Here is a 17,882-nt window from a genome sequence, read left to right on the forward strand (position 1 = left end):
CCTGTGACTTCTCTCGCTACTTGTCATCTGCTTTCCTGCTTTGCCTTGCCAACCAGCACTTCCCCTAGTCAGCTACCTCCCTAATGGTACCTGTGGATGCTAGTAGTAGCATTGAGGCCTCCAGAGCTCACAGTGGTCTGGAGAAATAGGCTTTGAGCAAGTATTTTGAGAGGGACTGTCTCTGGCCCTGGGAGGGGTACAAAGCTATGTATGATAAAATGATTCCTGCCTTCACTGTAGTTCATTCATTCATCAGATATTTATGTCAGGTGTTATTATAGGTACTGGGCAAAAAAATCAATGAAGAAAACTGACAAATCTCCTTTGAAGGGGAGATAGACTAAAAGTAAGTGAGTAAACTATATCTTAGAAGCTATGGAGAAAAATTAAGCAGGAAAGGGGGATAGCAGATGTTGGGGTGCTGTTTAGAGAGAGTGGCCAGGGAAGGCCTTCTGAGGAGATGACATTTGAGTAAAGACCTGAAGGAGTTGAAGGCGTGAGCTATTGGGATATACAGGGGAAGAAGGTTCCAAAAGGATAGATCAGCAAGTAGACGGGCCCTGGAGGTGGAAACTGCATGTTTGAGGAACAGCGAGGGAACCACTGTGGCTGTAGCAGAGTGAGCCAGGGGATTGTAGGAGGTGGGGTCCTAGAGGTAGGGAAGAGGGGCTTGATCACTAGAGTTCCTACCACATGTCGAGCACAAGCTGGTCACTGGGGGGATAATAAAATAAGTCAGACTCAGTTCCAGCTCCAGAAACGTTCACAGTCCACTTGGGAGACCAGATGGTCTCCCGAGGTACAAAGATGTCACAGTGCTGGATGGTATGTGGTTATGTGTCAGGTGACAGAACTGCTAGAGGTGTTCAGGGAATAAGAGCTGGAGAAGGTGGGAAGGCTTCATGAGGAGACGGTGCCTAAGCCTGCCCTGGGGGATGAGGGCAGAACAGAAAGGAGTAGAGGGAGCAAAGGGCTCAGGCCCAGGTGTGAAAACAAGGACAGGGTCCCTGTGAGGGAGAGTTTGGAGAGGAGCTTCCCCAAGCATCAGGAGCCAAGGCTGGATGGGTGAGGTGGGCCTGGATGTGCAGGGCCTCCATTGCCAGAGTAGTTTAGTGTTGGTGGGATATGGAAGGCCAGCTTGCTTGGTGGCGAGGGGCCTGCTTTTGGCTTTGCTTCTCATGTCCCGCTCCTCATGTCCCTCTCGTGTCCTTTTCTGTGATGGCTTTGGGCTGTATGGCCGGCACATGCTTTTCTGTCTTCCTCCCTAACACTTTGTTTCCAGCAATAGCTTCCTCTCCTGTCTGGCCCAAGCTTCCCTGTATTCAGACAGGAGATTGGTATGTAGAGTCAAGAGCTTCAGGCCTGGAATTAGGCCGACCTGAGTTCAAGTCTCATCTTTGTACCAGCCCTGTATCCTGGGGCAAATTAATTAACCTCTCTGAGCCTGTTCCATATTTCTAATAAGGGGCTAGTGATGCCTACCTCGTGGGGCTCTAAGGATTGGAAATAGCCTGTATAAAGCACTTGGCACATAGCTGTAGTTGGTAGCAGTTATTGTGGTCAGTCTCTCAACTATATTAGACGCAGCCAAACAGCACTGAGAACACTGTGCATTACAAATGAAAAATCCTGCTATTGGGAAATAGGGCTGGACATCAGGGTCTTCCAACCTGAGAGGGCCCACTGCTTGGGGATACTGCTAGAATCTGTTCCTCCTCCACCGTCCCGCTGCCTGGTGCCCAGGGATATTTCTGCACAACCTTAGTGGAGACTCACAAGAACAGGTGTCGGTCCATTACAGATGAAGCACCTGAGGCACAGCTGGCTTCGGTAATTTAAATTGACATGCAGAGCCAGGTTAGAGTCCAGATACCACAGCTCAGACACCTAGTGTTACAGGTGTGACTTGCCTCACAGTTTTCTGGTCAAGATATCTGTGACTTAGAGCTCCTGGCTCCACTGTCAGACTTGTAGGACTCTGGATTGTGGTTAGGAATTGGATAGATAGAGAGGAGAGTTGAAGCCTTCACAGCAGATGAGAGTCATGTCCCTCGGATGACCAGACAGCCTTCACTGGCTTCCAAAAGGCTCCCTTCTGTAAATAGATCTTCTCTCCATCATATTTAATAGCATCTTCCATAAGTAAGAAGGTATTCTCTTCACTTCACAAAAGGAGAGGCCAAGGCTTAAAGAGGAAAAAGGACCTGTATTTCAGAGCCCAATCTAGAATCCAAGGAATTCTGATTCCCCATCCCAGGAAGGTCTGGTCTGCTTTAGTTCTGCTGAAAAGTTCCCCCATCCTCAACTCTGAGGAGCCCTGCTGGATATCTCAGGGTGTGGTTGACAACAACCCTTATCCTGCCCAACCTCCCCGACACCATCCCTAAAGAATGAAGCTAGCTGTTGCCAGCTGTGTGACGGATAGGGTTTGTGAGTGTTTATCTGAAGAGGCAAGGTGGGTGGGCTCCCCAAGAGACAGAGGAGACTCCCTGATAATCGAGGCTTGAAATTAGAAGCAGATCCAGGGACTTGCGGGCCAGCTGGAGTGGAGAAATCTTGGTATTTCCCTTTGTAGCCAAATGACAGTAAGTGGAATGAGCTGTGTGCTATGTTTTCCTTACAGTAAAACCAGAAGGATGGGAAGGAAAATGCAGTGTCTGGTCATTGCTCCAGCAAACATTTCCCCCAAACCTTTATCAGATTCTACCACCCAGACCCATTTCCCACGGGGAAGGAACAGCCATCCTTTCCACCCCTCTTCATCGAGCCCTTCCGAGGTGGCTGCCTCACACTGCAGCATGTGTCCCAAGAAGGGGGGTTTCTGCACCCAGGCTCACTCTGTGTGTTTTTGGCAGGCGTGACCAACGGCTTTGGAAAACACCCCGAAAGCGGGTCCGACTCAGAATGTAGTTTGGGTCTCAGTGGTGGACTGGCATTTGAAGCTTGCAGGTAAGAACACTTGTCCCGCAGTCATGTTGGCAGCTCCACCACCCCTCCCTCTATTCTCCATTCAGCTATAGATCGAAACTACTCCTGCTTATCTCAGTTTTTTCTGCACCCCCCACCCCCAACCCCTGCCATTTCCTGAGGCCTCTGGTCTGTAACTCCAGTAGCTCCTAGGAAACAGCATGACCCTTGACCCTCAGGCCTGATCCTCCTGGTGGGGGAGGAGTGGCGCTGATGCTTTACAGGGTTTGTGGAGTGAATTTGGCTCTGAGGGTGGGGACAGCTGAATCCCTATTGCTTAGCGAAGTTAATATTTGAGCCAGTCCCCCACCCATTCACTGGCCCACTTAGATAACCCAGCTCCTTACAGACATACTTCTGCCCTTTGTCTTTTGTGGCATCATAGCAGTGGCCCCTTTAGAGGTGTGGTCTGGGAATAAGAAATGAGCAGATAGGAAATTTGGAGTTGTGTTTTATTAGACAAAGGCCCAGCTCTTCTCCTGTCTGGAGCTGGGAAGAGATGGGTTTCTTTTCCCATTCTTTTATCTGAAGGGAGGATTTCTAAGACCAGAACCTTAAAATTTCTTCCAAGTCCAAGAGTTTATTGAATCCCTGCTCTCTGTGCTGTGCTCTGCAAGACACAAGGAAGTGTGAGACTCTTGGAAATGGGAGACTCTTAGTGTCACAAAGGAAAAATGACCTGTCCTGAAGGCTGACCTCTTGGTCCCTCCACATGGCTGCTGAGTGGATCCTGGGTTTGTTACCAATTTCACCTGACTCCGCTGGGACTCCCACCCACACTCGGAGGAGCTCCAAGCGGGGGCTCATGCGTGGGCCTTGTACCCACAATCCATCCCTTTCTTGGGGGGTTCTTTCCTGTTTGGTGTTGCGGATTTGAAACGAAACCGAAGCTGAGCCATCCAGGGTAGGGGAGGAAAGGTCCCAGGGCACCACCAAAAAACTACGTGTCTGTGTTTCAAGTGCCTCCAAGACAGGATGGGTGTGTGTTCTGTTAGGTACTCACTCTACCCTGGCTGCTGGGCTCCTGGCTGGGCTACAGAAGGCCCCCAGCTATCCCTTGGGCCAAGCTTTCAGTGGTTCTTTTGAGATTTCCTTCCCTACTAAGCCTCAAAATTGCCCTAGCTTTCTCTCTCCATGTTGCAGCCTCCCAAGATACAGGGGGAGTAGATGGGAAAAAACACAGTTACCAGGCATAGAGAAGAGGCAGGGATTTCCAAATCGTATAAGATGCTTCTAGCCTGGTCCCAGCTTGGAGTTCCTGACTCCCTTCAAAGATATGGTCCCTGGAAACCCAGTTCAGTGGGGGTGGGTAGGAGTAGGGTTTTCAAACTGTCCCCTCCTAGCCCATGACTAAAGGTGGAAGGTGTGTTGGGCTTTTCCCTCCGTGAAGGGCGCTCTTCCCAGCTATGAGCCACAAGAAGCAGGCCGGGCCAGGCTCTGGTTAGCCTGCTGATTCAGGCTGTGAGTTTGCCTTTCTGCACAGTTCCAGTCCACTGCCACTGATTTCTCTGGGATCCTGCTCAGAGTAGAAACAGTGCCCTTGGGAGGCATTTTCTCTTTAACTCAGTGGAATTTCAGAGTTTAAAACAGGAGATTCAGGGGCTCCAACTGCAGGGGGTTTTTTCTCTTTCTTTTTTCCCACACTGTGGTGATAAGTATGTAAAAGAGGATCTTACTTATTAATTAGACTGGAATCATATAATCCCAGAATTAGAAAGAACCTTGAAAGAACTTCTGGTCACTAATTCCCCCACTTGCCCCTTGGTCTGTCTGTTCTGATCATTTTCTGAGTAGGCTGGGGCTGCACCCTCTTTCTGCGGGTCACTCATTCAGTTACTAGAATTGAGCACCTACTGTGAGCCAGGCGCTGTTCTAAGCACTGATGGGGTATCTGTTTTCATGGAGCTTATCTTCCAGAGGAGAGAGACGAATGGTAAACCAGTAGACAAAATAATTATAGACTGAGTTGTCTGCTAAGGTCTAGGTAAATTGGAGAGAGTCTGAAGTGGAGGCCATGATTGAGTCACTTGTGCTTTTTTTCTCTGAAACAGGCACACACAGACCTAGTTCTCGTGTTGCATCCTATTTTATTGAGCTCATCCTTCTTAGAGCTTGTCAGTTGATGGTACAACATTAGTAGTTTGTAATATTTAAAGTGAGACATTAAAATTTGCTGCCCTTCATATAATAATATTTATTATATAACTGCCATTTATTGAGTCCTTGGTGTGTGCTGTACTGAGTACTTTCTGTGTATTAATCCACTGAATCCTCACAGCAGCACATGAGGGCACAAGCCTCAGAGAGGTTAAGTAACTTGCTCAAGGTCCCAGAGCCGGTAAGGAGAAGAGCCACGTACTGAACCCAGATAGTCTGGCTCCAGAGTTTATCTTTTCACCACTTTGCTATGCCCTCTTCTGTTTATTTGAAAATGTCTCCCCAGATCCATGATGTGAACTTTAAGAGGTTTCCTAATAAAACTATTAGTCCCTTACATTTTTATAAGGCCTCAGAGCCTCTAAGCCCAGGGACAGATTTCTGTAGGGTGAGTGGGAACCAAATCCTAAAGGTGAACTTGTTGTTATTTGTTTTTTCCCAAACAGGTCCTAATTTTGAGTAGCAGGACAAAAGCTCCCGGCCTACTGGTTATGGAAGGATTCTGATTCATTGGGTTCTGGTTGTGCAAGCTTTTCTGTATAAGACTGTGATAAAGTCAGTTATGATTCAGTCAAACAGGAATACCCTGCTCTCCAACCAGTCCTTATCCCACCAGGGGTTTCTTAAGCATTTCTGCTGTCTGCAGATTGTTGACCTGTCTTTCACGCATTTTTTTTAGTTGAAAAAATTATATAGCAGTAATAGTTTTGAAAGCTTGAGTGAGAAAAAGCCCTAGCCACATCATGCCTACCCGGGGCCTCCCAACTGTAGTTGTACATTAGAATTGCACTGGGAGCTCTTGAAAAGTACTGATGCCTAGGTGGGTTCCAGTCATTCTATTACTGTGGTATTACGATTCTCATATTTTTTATTAGCTTCAAGTCTTTGTCTAATATATGTTTTTACCTCCTTGCAGTAGCATATAAAAAAAAATCGGTCTGCTTGTTAGTTAAAAATAAATCTATCTCTGTCTAAGAAAAACTTCACACACAGAAAGTGGAAGTGAGAAGTGGATTTTTTTCCAATTTAAAAATGTCTTTTCTAATTAAAGAAGTAAGACATGTTCTTTATAGAAAATTTGGGAAAGAGGCACATTTTTGTACCTCAAAAAGAAATTGGTTTCTAAAGAAGAAGCAGTGTGAACCACAGAGTAAAGAATTAGGGCAGATGTGAGGCGGGCCCTCCTCACAGCCGGGCTGCTCAGACTCTGGAAGGATTGACAGCTGCCTGGGGTGACCTTTCCTCTGGATGAAGTCCAGGGTCCCTGAGCAGAGAAGTGGGCATCTTTCCAGGTTGAGTCCTTCCATGTGGATGAAATGGTTCTTGAAGCTTTGGGGGAACTTTTTGGTCAGAAATGTATCATGGGTTCTTGTGAGTTTTTAGGCAAGATGAGAAACCATTGTTGAAGAGTTTTCGCAGCTCCAGTCCTATCAGAGATGAGAGAGCAGGAGTGGGTGTGTGAGTCATTGAAATTGCTCATTTCACCCCCTCTCCCTCCCTGCTCTGTGTGCAGTGGTCTGACGCCCCCCAAACGTAGCCGTGGGAAGCCAGCCCTGTCCCGAGTGCCCTTCTTGGAAGGTGTGAACGGAGACTCCGACTACAGTGGCTCAGGTGAGGAGCAGTATACAGGTGGATCCGGGGGGCCAGGCCTTCCAAAGAACCAGCTCTGTGGGCTGCAGCCAGACCCTGAGCTCCTCCAAATCCTCAGGCTCTGTGCAGGAAGATGGCCCTCCCTCCCAGGTCTTTCCTATTCTTTTTTTTTTTTTTAATTTCTCTTAAATTTGAATAGGTAATATATGCCCATAGTAATAAAAATCAAAAAGGTACAAAAGGGCTCATAATGAAAAGCCAGCATTCTCCTCCCTCGAACATCCACTGTTTGCAGTTTCTTTTGTGTCTTTTCAGATATAGTCCATACATATACAAGCCAGAACTCATGTGTGTATTTAAGAGAGTGAGTAGAGAAGCCTAATGTACACCTGTTCGTCTAAACCATGCCTTTTTTCAGTTAGTAATATATCTTGAAGATTCTATTGTTCTTTTTACTGGCTGCCTGATGCCCCATTATATAAGAGTGCCATCATTTATTTAGCCCTCTGCAGGTGGATGTTTAGATTATTTTCACTTGTTTGTTATAATCGGTGTTGCAGTGAGTAACCCTGTACGTAGATCGTTTTGTATCCCTGGGGAGTACATCTGTAGAAGTGGAGTTGCTGTATTGAAGGAAGTGTGCATTTGTGGTTTCGATAGATATTGCCAGTCTGCCCTCACTGGAGTAGGCAGTGACAGCCTGGATCACTGAGTCTCACACGTAACCCTGTAATTGCATGTGATCCAACACTTCCAGCCCTCTCCTTGTGAGGCATTCTACTCCAGCTGGTCTACACAGTAAGATACATGGGTCTTGTCTCCTTGGACCAAGGGAATAAAGGACAGGCCAGCGCCAAACGAGAGGGCTGGGTGGCACTCACGTGGAGCGGGTGCCAGGCGGGCTGTTCTCTGAGCGCCCCTCACCCAGCTCTCCCGTGGGAGTGTGCACTCTGGATGCCCTCACCTTGAAGCTTCCATCCAACACCCAGGCTTCGGGGCTTCTCTCCTCCTTTCCTTTTCCCAACTGCTTTATTTTCCCTTAGCATCCATTTCTTTCTCACACGTGTGTTGATGAATGCATGCCTGCGTGTATCATTACTGTCTGACTGTCAGTGCCCAGAAGGCAGGGCTCCTGTCTAGATGAATTTGTACAGTATCTAGTGCAAAACTGGGAGCAGATTGGCACATACTTTGTGCTTCTGGTAGTGACATTTTATTCTTATTTTAAAAACTACATACTTATTAAACTGATGCCAAAGGAAATTGACCTCCCACCGTTCCATCACCTTAACACTGTTGTCTTCATTTCTCTGTGTTGCCTTCTGTTTATTTCAGGCTCATTTTTAACAAAATGCTAACCCAAAATACATACTCTTTTATATTCTGCTTTTTTCAATATTATCTCATACTTTTTTCATCTTAACATAATCTTTATATATCTCATATTATGGGAACAATGTATCTTCCAGTCAATGCATTATAATCTACTTAACACTGCTACTGTTAGACATTTGGTTATTTCCAGCTCCTTACATTATATGTAATATAGTGAATGTTTTTGTTCAAAATCCTCGTATTTGTTTTAAAAGTTATTTTTCTTAGAATAAATTCCCAGGGAAGGAATTTACTGGAGCAGATGGTTCATACATTTTTTTTATGGCTCTTGAGACCTACCACCAAATTACATTCCAAAAGGATTGGACTGGTCTGCGATTGCCTCAGCAGCATACGATTGCACCAGTTTCCTCGCAGCTTGCCTCTCCAGTATTGGATTTTATCTTTTTGTTGTTACTGCTCTTGACTCAATAGGTAGAAAACAGTACGTCATTATTAGTGGAATATTTTTAAAAATTATAAATGTTCCTTAGAAACATAATTTCTACTCTGTGGGATTTGGGCCTTTTTGTTTGGTCGAATGTGGTCACCTCCCTCTTCCCAGTTTATAGAGGTGGGGAGGGGAAGGGAGATTCTTCTGTGTGTTCAGAAGCATTCTGAAGTCCCCGTTCATGTGTGCTAGTGCACTGGGTACAGAACAAAGTAAGCTGAAGAGATGCGGTACCTGCCGCAGGCGGGACACCCAGTGTAAGGTTCTGACAAAAGCAGGCATGTGAGGGACCTGCAGACCTGCTTGGCTCTGCTGAGGGCTGTGCGTCCGGGTGATCTGTCAGAAAAGAACCCATGTAGCAAGTGGTTTTACTGGGATGTTCATCCCAGGCATCTTTTTCCATGAAGCCTCCATCGTGAGGACTCTTCACTCAGGGAGGCCCAGAGAGCAGTCTGTGGCTTTGCCCAAGCCAGGTTATGGTCCTTCCCCTGGGGCCCTGTGATGAAGCAGTCATATTTTCCTAAGGAACACCGTCCCAGGGTTCTAGTCCAGAGGTCGGCAAACTCTAGCCTATTGTCTGTTTGGAGGACCCATGAGCTAAGAATGGTTTTTACATTTTCAAATCATTGAAAAGAAAATCAAAAGAAGAATGATATTTTGTAACACATGAAAATTACATGAAATTCAGATGTTAGCGTCCAAAAATAAAATTTTGTGGGGACACAGCCATGCTCATTCATTTACAGATTATCTCTGGCTGCTTTATGCTGCGATAGCAAAGTTGAATAATTGCAACAAAGACCGTGTGACCCAGAAAACCTAAAATATTTACTATTTGGCCCTTTATGGAACAAGTTTGCCAACCCCTGATCTAGTCTAAGAACTTTTAAGGAAAGGGCAGGGAAAAGGAAGGGTGGAGGGGATGTTGGACTTATTCCTGGGCTGCCCCAGTCAACTGGAGGCCACAGGCAGGCCTCCTGGGCACCATTCCAAGTCCCCTTTGGGCACTGTCTCCTCCCCTCCCGCACCCCCAGGCAGAAGCCTCCTGATGCCCTTTGAAGACCGTGGAGACCTGGAGCCCCTGGAGCTGGTGTGGGCCAAGTGCCGAGGCTATCCCTCCTACCCCGCCTTGGTGAGTCTGCCCCAGAGGCCACCCTCCTCCCTCCCCTGGGCGGTTCTGGCCCCTGCCTTGCCTTGGGGGCTTATCTGATTGGATCAAGCCAGCAGAGTGTGGAGTATGGTGGGAGTCAGGGTGCCTTTAGCTGCAGAAGGGAGGGAGGTGTTACCCCGGCCTGGGTGGGTCAGACCAGCAAGGCTCCCAGCTTGGGCACTCACAGTAGGCTGCAAGTGTGCAGACAGAGACCAGGGATCTCAGGGATCTAATAGCATTTGTTTGTTTGCTTCTGCATAAAGGTAACGTGTGCTCATTGCAGAGAATTTTAAAAGTTGCTAATAATGCTTAGATGTTTTATTAAACATCTGTGATGCTAAGTTCTTGAAATACTGAGGAAGGTATGGTTATTCTCATTTTGTAGGGAAAAAACTGAGGATCTATTCGTTACCCAGAGTTGCAGTTTGAGCCCAGGGCTCAAAACGTATGATGTCAAAGCCTGGGTTATGAGCCACCAAGTTCTAGATCACCCACAGTCTCGTCTATTCAGATGTTACCTCTTGGTGTATATCTACTCAGCCCCTTTTTGTTTAATGCATCAATATTCATATATATGAGACCATACTCTGTTTAACCTTCCTTTTACTTAGCAGCAGACCATGAACATGTGTGTCTTAAGCCATTAAACATTCTCCATCAACATCACTTTAATGATTGTCTTCAGTTGTATGCATGTTCCTTATTTTAATCATTCCTTAGTTGGTCATTTAAATTGTTTTGAATTTTTCACTATGATAAATAGCCATCAGTAAACATCATTGTAGCTTTACCTTTGTGCACATCCATGATTATTTCTTTACAGTGAGTTCTTAGGGGTGCTTTCTTGGGGCAGTCTGTGCAGAGTTCTGATACAAATTGCTAAGTTGCCCTTTAGAAAGTTAGTTCTGGTTTATACTCCAACAGCAGTAGCTAAAATTTCCATTTTTTCCATAGTAGCAGAGCTAAAAATTCCCTTTTACCACTTTGATTGTTATTTCTTAGAGCTCTTTCTCTTTTGGGGAGGTAACATCCACCTGGCCCTGGAAGATACTGATTCTAACCTTGAGGCATGTCAGAATCATCCGGGGGAATTCTTTAAACAATGTGGATACTGAGGCCCCATCTCAGAACTACCAAATTAGACTCTCTGAGACCAGACACAGGCATTAATATTTTTCAGAAAGCTTCTCAGATGATCTGTAGTGGGGTTGAGAACCACCGCACCAACCTCGTGCATGGGCACAGAGCTCTGGGCTTCTCCCAGCTCTTTCATGTCTGTGACTCTTTCAAATCTAACAGCAGTCTCTTAAGGTAAAGAGGGCAGGAGCTCTGATCCTTTTGGGACAAAAGGTGACTCCAAGAGGTGATACAGCTTGCTAGAGCCATGTTGGAACTCGTGTTACCTGCCTCACCCCGTCCTTAGTAGTGGCAGGTGGGGGGATCCACGCTGTGATCCAGCCACTGAGGAGCTTGGGCCTGGGGCTGCCTTCACAGGGCTCTGTGCCCTGTGTCAGTGAGACCTCAGCTTCGTCCTTGAAGAAGTGACTAAGGCTGTGCGGGTTTTGGTTTTGGTTTTTTAAAATCTCACAATGCAAAAAAGCCAGTCTAAAACTTGTCTTTTTCCCCTTTTTAATTATCTTCTTAATAATACATTTTCTTTCTTGATTAAAGAATTCAACCACCACCTGAAAACCCAACCACCTGAACAGACCTGTGTTTTTATTTTGGTTTGTGCTCTCCCAGTCGTTTTCCTGTGCATACTTAAATATGTACTTGCGTCCAGAGTGAATATAGTTTTTAATCTTTTTGGGGGCTCTTGTTTTTTAAAAAAAAATTTTTTGTTTTTCTGTAAAATTGATCAAACTGCATTATAGAAGTTTTGGAAAAATAGAGAAAAGCAACACAAAGCCTTCTAATATGTCAACTATAAGCATTTTGTATTGTTCCTTCTATTTATTGTTTGTGTATTATAGCTGTAATAATAGTGTATGTATACATTTATTGTATATGTTAAAGTTTATCACAAGCTTTATTTTCATGTTGTTTTTCATCTGCATAACATTTGAGTGAATGGACCATTATTTATTATTTTGGGACACGTTTGCCTCTGTCTTCTTTAAAAAGAGAGCATAGCTCTCCTTGAGTGGCAGACTTACCCACCTTGCTTCTGTCCTTGGAGGGGTGCGACATTTTTCACAGTCCGACCTACGTTCCAAGGCAGGAACCAGCAAGGCTTAGTCAAGAGGAAACATATCAGAGCAGCCCTACTGTCTTGTCCGATAATTGAGGGAGCTCAGGAGGGCTCGTATGGTGGTTCTCATTGGGATCCTTAGCTGCAGTCCCAGGAGCGACAGACAAGCTGGGAGATAGAGTTTTGACCAAATCACACAGCTGGGGGCAGGAGTGGTTCTTCCTTAGAGTAAAACTCTTAACCAGCACACCTGCTTTCAGCTGCTTATCTTGAGAAGGATGTAGGGAATTTGGCAGACACCCAAAGGTAAATAGTGAGAGCAGTTTATTATGAGAAGAGGCCCCCTAGGACAGGATATAGGAATTAAGATTGTTCCATCTCTGGAGAAAGCTGTTGCCTCAGTAAGTTTCCAAGTCTCTCTGGCTTTAGCACACAGAGATTATCAGCCAGCTGCTCTGGAAGCAGGGGTGTGTATGAGGTAGCGAGCCGCAGAGGCCCAAGCCTTGTCCAGGTGTCTGGTTTTAGTCCCAGCCGTGGCCTCAACAAGCAACATCCTCCTTCTGTGCTTGACGTTTTCCTAGTCAGCTAATACCTGTCAGCAGACTTCTCAGGATCAGCAAGAGGGTGAAATAAGATGGTGGTGTGTGAATCATTAGGAGCTTTGGTAACTTAGTGCTCCATAAAGCACTAAAGAATTATTGTGTTGATGCCACCAGGCATTTTGCTAAGCAGCTGCCCATGTGGAGCATGCAGCCCCAAAGATTAATTCCTCCAGTGGCCCCTGTTGCCAGCCACATCATTTTCCCCTCTCCAGTGACCCTCCAAGCTTAGTCTTCTAGCTTCTCTCTGATCTTAGCATGGCGTTGCCGCATATGTGTCTGGTGCATGGACCAGGGAGGATTATAGGCAGACAGGAGAGTGGTAGGTAACCAGGGGCTCTGTTAGGTAGAACTGAAGGGATGGACCTTCCTGCTGATGCAGAACCTTCTTCATAGCCATGGTGTCTGGAAAGGCCCCTGAGCGTTTGAATTGAATTGCAAAGGTTCCAAAGGGAAATTGACAGGGAAAAAAATGGCCTCCACTCCCCTTCCCCAAGGGACATTCGGAGGAAAGAGTTTGCCTGTCTGGCCTGACTTCAGAGAGACTCACTCAGTCCTGACACCCTCCGTGCTGGCTTCCTATTAATTCTGTTTCACTTCTGAGGCTTCACTGTTCATGGAGCAAGCTCCCTCATTGGAAGGACTGGTTGAGCAGGGCTGGAGGATTGGGACGATGAACTGGGGAAACAAGAGTTAAGATTTCCGTTTTGGGGTACTGAGGGTCATGGAAGAGGTCAGCCCCTCCAGCACTAGGTTGTGGGCAGGGCCAGGTGCCTGCATAGCTTTGGTGTGGGGTGGTTCAGCAATTAGTCCTGGGCAGGACACCCTGCTCACCCTGTTCACCCCCAGCTGAGTGCAATCTCCTTTCCTGCCTCCAGATCATCGATCCCAAGATGCCCCGGGAGGGCCTCCTGCACAATGGCGTCCCCATCCCTGTCCCCCCACTGGATGTGCTGAAGCTAGGAGAGCAGAGACAGGCCGAGGCTGGAGAGAAGCTCTTTCTTGTCCTCTTCTTTGACAATAAGCGCACATGGTGAGTGGGCGCTGCTGCCGGGGAGGGCCCATGCCAGGGTGCAGGCTGAGGGGCCCAACCGGGAGGCTGTGCACATGCTGATGTGCTAAAGAGGCACACAGCGGGGCTGTGGGCTCAGTCACCCTGCCTCCACCCAGGTGAGGGTGAGGCATTACCTGCCCGCAGCTGGCCTGTACGTGGCATGTTAATAGTAACTTAGTGTTACTACTAACACTGATGAGTAGTGTTCATCGTTAACTGAGAGGTGTTGCAGGTCAGATTCCCTGGGAAACACGCTGAGAGGGAGATTTGTATCAGGAGGCTTCTTGGGGAGAGCAGTGGGGGTGAGGGACGCAGCACTGGGCAGAGGAGGAAGTTGAACGGTAGCGCTTGCTACCGAGGCCTCAGTTGATCCACCTCATTAGAAATGTTAGGAATCGGGGCCTTGCCTTTGCACCCCCACGTCAACTAGTCCTTTAATGCCATCTGCCCCTGGAAGGAGGCGGCCTTGGGCCAGGCAGCCCCCATAGTGGAGAGTGAGTCCTGAAGAGGGACTCAGGTGAGAGCTGTAAGCTGCCAGCACTCCTCGTGGCTGCAGGAATGCGCATCTCAGTCCAGGGCAGGTGGTCTGGGCAGGGCAGGGTGCACTACGAGGGGCCTGCTGCTCCCTGTGTATGAACACCTTCATACGGGTTTCTCTTCACACCAGCAGGAGAGTTCTTTCTCCTCTGCTTCTGCAGAGTGAGGAGGAAGGACTAGCTCGTAAAAATAATGATGATAATAGCTGCGATTTATTGAGTGTTGACTCCATGTCCTTATGCAAATTGCTTTACATACATGATCTCATTTAATCCTCATTGAAATCTTCACTAATCCCCTCCCAATCCATTTTGCAGATGAGGAAGCTGAGGCTCAGAAAGCAAGACCCCATAGCCAGAACTGGGATACAAACTAAGATCTGGCTCTAAAGGTTGGGCTCTTAGCCACATGTTAGATCCACCCGGGGATCAGTAAAAAACAAACAAAAACAAAACCCAAAAAACGCCAGGTACAGGCCCCACTAGAGATCAGTTCATGGATTCCTGGCATCAGCCCCCACTTCCTAGCTATAGCTCACTGATTCCTCAAGGCAGGAAAAGGCTCAGCCTTCCGGATGGCTCAGCCAGTGTCAGAGGGCGCCCCATGGGCCTCTCTCTGTTCCTGAGACCTGACAACCCTCTAAGCAGAGTGAGCACCCTGGGGCCCAAGGAAGGGCCTGACTGCAAAACAGGTCTTGCCTGGGGTGTCCCAGTCTACCTCCCTCCACCTTGTCCCCTCCCTGTGGTTTTGCTGGTCCTGAGCAAGTGGGCCCAGAGGAGACCCATTGCAGCCCAGACCTCTTACTGTGCTTGTGTTTTAGGCAGTGGCTTCCGAGGGACAAAGTCCTGCCCCTGGGTGTGGAAGACACCGTGGACAAGCTCAAGATGCTGGAAGGCCGCAAGACCAGCATCCGCAAGTCAGTGCAGGTGGCCTATGACCGCGCAATGATCCACCTGAGCCGAGTCCGGGGACCCCACTCCTTTGTCACCTCCAGCTACCTGTAAGGGTGGGGCCTGGCCTGCTCTGCTTCCGTCCCATGGGGCGCAGAAAAACCTCTTACTGCCCCAGCCAGACGTATGGCCGGCAGCTTCCCCACTTCATGGCAGGCCAGGGACTGGGCTGTGTCCTCCCCAAGGGCAAGGCCCCAGTTTTGACCAACTGCGTGGTTCCCTTGGCAGGCCTGCCGTGTGCCAAAAACTCCCACCTGAGCTCCCTCAGGGGCTGGTCCACTGAAGAACCAATTAGAAGTAGAAACAGCTGTGAGGCTTGGGCCCAGCCAAGGAGGTGGGCCTGGCCCCGGAAGGCAAGAGGTCCCGGGCTCTTTCTCAAGGGTGTGCCTGGCCCCTCCACCCCACTCCCAGCTAACCACACCTCAGGGCGAGCGAGGCTCTGTCGGTGACCCCAGAGGTGCTGTGGCTACACTAGGGTCCCTGGTGGAATCTCACTGAGCTCACCCTCTCTCCTCTCCGTCACCCATTCTTACACCTCTTCCCTGTCCTGTCTTCTGCACCTCTGCCCGGCTCTGTTATTCCCATGTTCCTTTCCCTACTTTCTCTTGTGCCAAACTGACAGAAACCATCACCAAACTGGTTTTTTTTTTTTCTTTTTTATATCTCGTTCCCTTTGAGGTCAGCTGCTATGTTAGGTGGGTATCTCCGCCTGGTCCTCAAGGCCCAGGACAGAGGCCAGCCTACCACTCAGGTGACCCTCCCACCAGCACACATACCACCTATGCCCCCCACCCCCCCGACTCTCACTGCTGCGACACACAGCTGAGGCCAGGCTGTGATAGCTTGCCCACTTGGATTGAGGGGGTGCCCTTCCTGCCCTTTCCTTGTCTTGCCAAGAGGTGGGCTGAGGCTGGGCGGGCTCCTGTCAGCAGACCTGGCTGGTTGTGAGAGAGTCTGTCTGTCCACTGGGGTGTTGAGGGTTGTTGGGGTGGAGCTGTGCCCTTCGGCTAGGTCTGCCCCTCACCCATCCTGCTCCCTCTCTGTGGGCTTTTCCTTCTGTGCCACTGCAGCCTCTAGCCTCACTCTCCATCACCCTAGATGGCGTGGTACCCATAGTCCAGCATCTTCCTGTCCTTTGCTCTGCCCTGTCCAGCCTCTGCTGCTCCCGCTTCCGAACTCCAGGGAACGCAGTGCTTCTATTTCAAACCTTCTGTCCCCTTCCCTCTTTTCCTTCAACCCCCTCCCTCCTTCACCTTCTCAAAAACGGAAGGGAAAAAAAACTGTGAAAAGGGGAATGCTGACTGACAAACCAACACAACTTTCAGAGGCTTCGATGTCTGTTCTCTGGATGTTTCTTTTCACCTCTTAAGCACCAAAGTCGCAGGGCCAGGTTGCAGGCCACTGATCGCCATGTTGATTTTTAACCTGACGTTCTTTTTAATTGTTTTAAATTTTTCATAGGGGAGTTTTGGACAAAACGAAGTCACTGGGGAGATCACTGCCATTTTTACACACTCGACTTTTTAAAAATACAACCAGTCAACCACCACAACTTCTTATACATTTGGGACACGAGCCAGAGTTTAAAAGGGAACCAACAAAACTCTCTATAACATAAAGGATGGGGTTTTGGCTTTTGTACAATAATAAAAATACAATACAGCATATGGCTAGGGAAGGACATGGTGTATATAATTGTAAAATACTGTTCTAAATTATTCAGGCCTATAGTTTCATTACTGGAGTCCTCCATTGTGTGGCTGAGTATTTTAAATGCACACAGTGTGGTTTATTTAAGGAGCCAATGTGTCCCCCTCTCCCCAGGTAGTTGGTCGGCTGTGGACTCTGTGACCTTCGTCTCAACCTGTGTTGTAAGATCTCGGGGCTTTCTCTTTCTCTCTCAATTTCTGTGTCTATCTATTTCTTCCCCCCAAGACATTCTCTTTCTTAGTCTCTTTTTTTCGATCTCTGAACCTTTCAGTCTCTCTCTGAGTCTCATTTTTAAAACTGCTCTTTTAGAACAGGAAACGGCTCAGATCCTGCTGTGGCATGGGGCCTATGTGTCTCAGTCGCGTCTGCTGTGAAGCACACGATGCTCTATTTATTGTAGAAAGTGACTTTATTTGCTTTCTAGAATTGTTTATAACAGATGGTATAAGAGAGGTAATAAACAGAGAAAAATCTATGCTTGTAAAGAATACAAAAGTTAATTTTACCTACTATAATATGACTGTCTGAAACTTATTTTCTCTCTGAGAAATAAATGTTCTAATGGGCAGCAGTTGCTGTGCTGTGTTTGGTGTCATGAGTGGGGGCCTGCCCCTCTCTTTCTAATTTCTCCAGCCCACCCCCTCCTCCAAAGGCCCCGGGCCATTAGGAATGGGGTTGTCTAGCTGCTACAGGCTGCCATTTGGAGAGGGCTCTGTCTCTGCCTGCCTGTCTCTTGGACCCCTGGGAGGGGTGGGAAGATGGATTTGGACATTGTTTCCCTCCCAGACAGCACTGCCTTCTGGGAGCTGTGGGAAGTCCAGCCTACCTCCCATGCCTCTGCTTCCCCGTGGCTCTGTTCCTTTAGGAGCGTCTGCTCCTCCTTTAGTGGGAGGAGTGGCCTTTGGACATCTCCGGCGCCTGTTTACCAAGCTTGCGGAAATCAGAGCTCTGGGATGCTCAGGCCTCCTTTGTCATTGTTGCTGTCCCCATTCTGTAGGTAGGTAGCTGGGACACACCAAAAGGCGTAACATGTGCCTAACCCCTTTGAGAGCTGGAAGGGATCCTTGAGGCTACCTGGTTTCATTTTGCAGACAAGGAAACAGAAGCAGATTAGCAAGATTAAAAGACTTGTCCAAGGTCAGCCAGCCAAGA

At 47.9% G+C, this 17,882-nt stretch overlaps 1 protein-coding gene across 7 annotated transcripts in view; it reads left to right on the forward strand.

Moving 5' to 3' along the window:
* The window catches only part of BRPF3 (bromodomain and PHD finger containing 3), a 33,330-nt gene extending 16,029 nt beyond the window's left edge, over positions 1-17,301 (forward strand). For 5 of the 7 annotated variants that reach the window (XM_070584459.1, XM_070584462.1, XM_070584460.1 and 2 more), the window contains exons 9-13: positions 2,856-2,949; positions 6,638-6,735; positions 9,574-9,671; positions 13,358-13,512; positions 14,891-17,301. In XM_070584459.1, coding sequence (XP_070440560.1) covers positions 2,856-2,949; positions 6,638-6,735; positions 9,574-9,671; positions 13,358-13,512; positions 14,891-15,074 — 629 coding nt within the window. In that variant the 3' untranslated portion in view covers positions 15,075-17,301. The remainder of the gene's footprint in view (positions 1-2,855; positions 2,950-6,637; positions 6,736-9,573; positions 9,672-13,357; positions 13,513-14,890) is intronic. The other 2 variants (XR_011529699.1, XR_011529700.1) reach the window with 1 other exon arrangement.
* Positions 17,302-17,882: the final 581 nt, after the last annotated feature.

Source organism: Equus przewalskii, chromosome 19 (genome assembly GCF_037783145.1).
Source record: "Equus przewalskii isolate Varuska chromosome 19, EquPr2, whole genome shotgun sequence".
Classification (NCBI taxonomy): domain Eukaryota; kingdom Metazoa; phylum Chordata; class Mammalia; order Perissodactyla; family Equidae; genus Equus; species Equus przewalskii.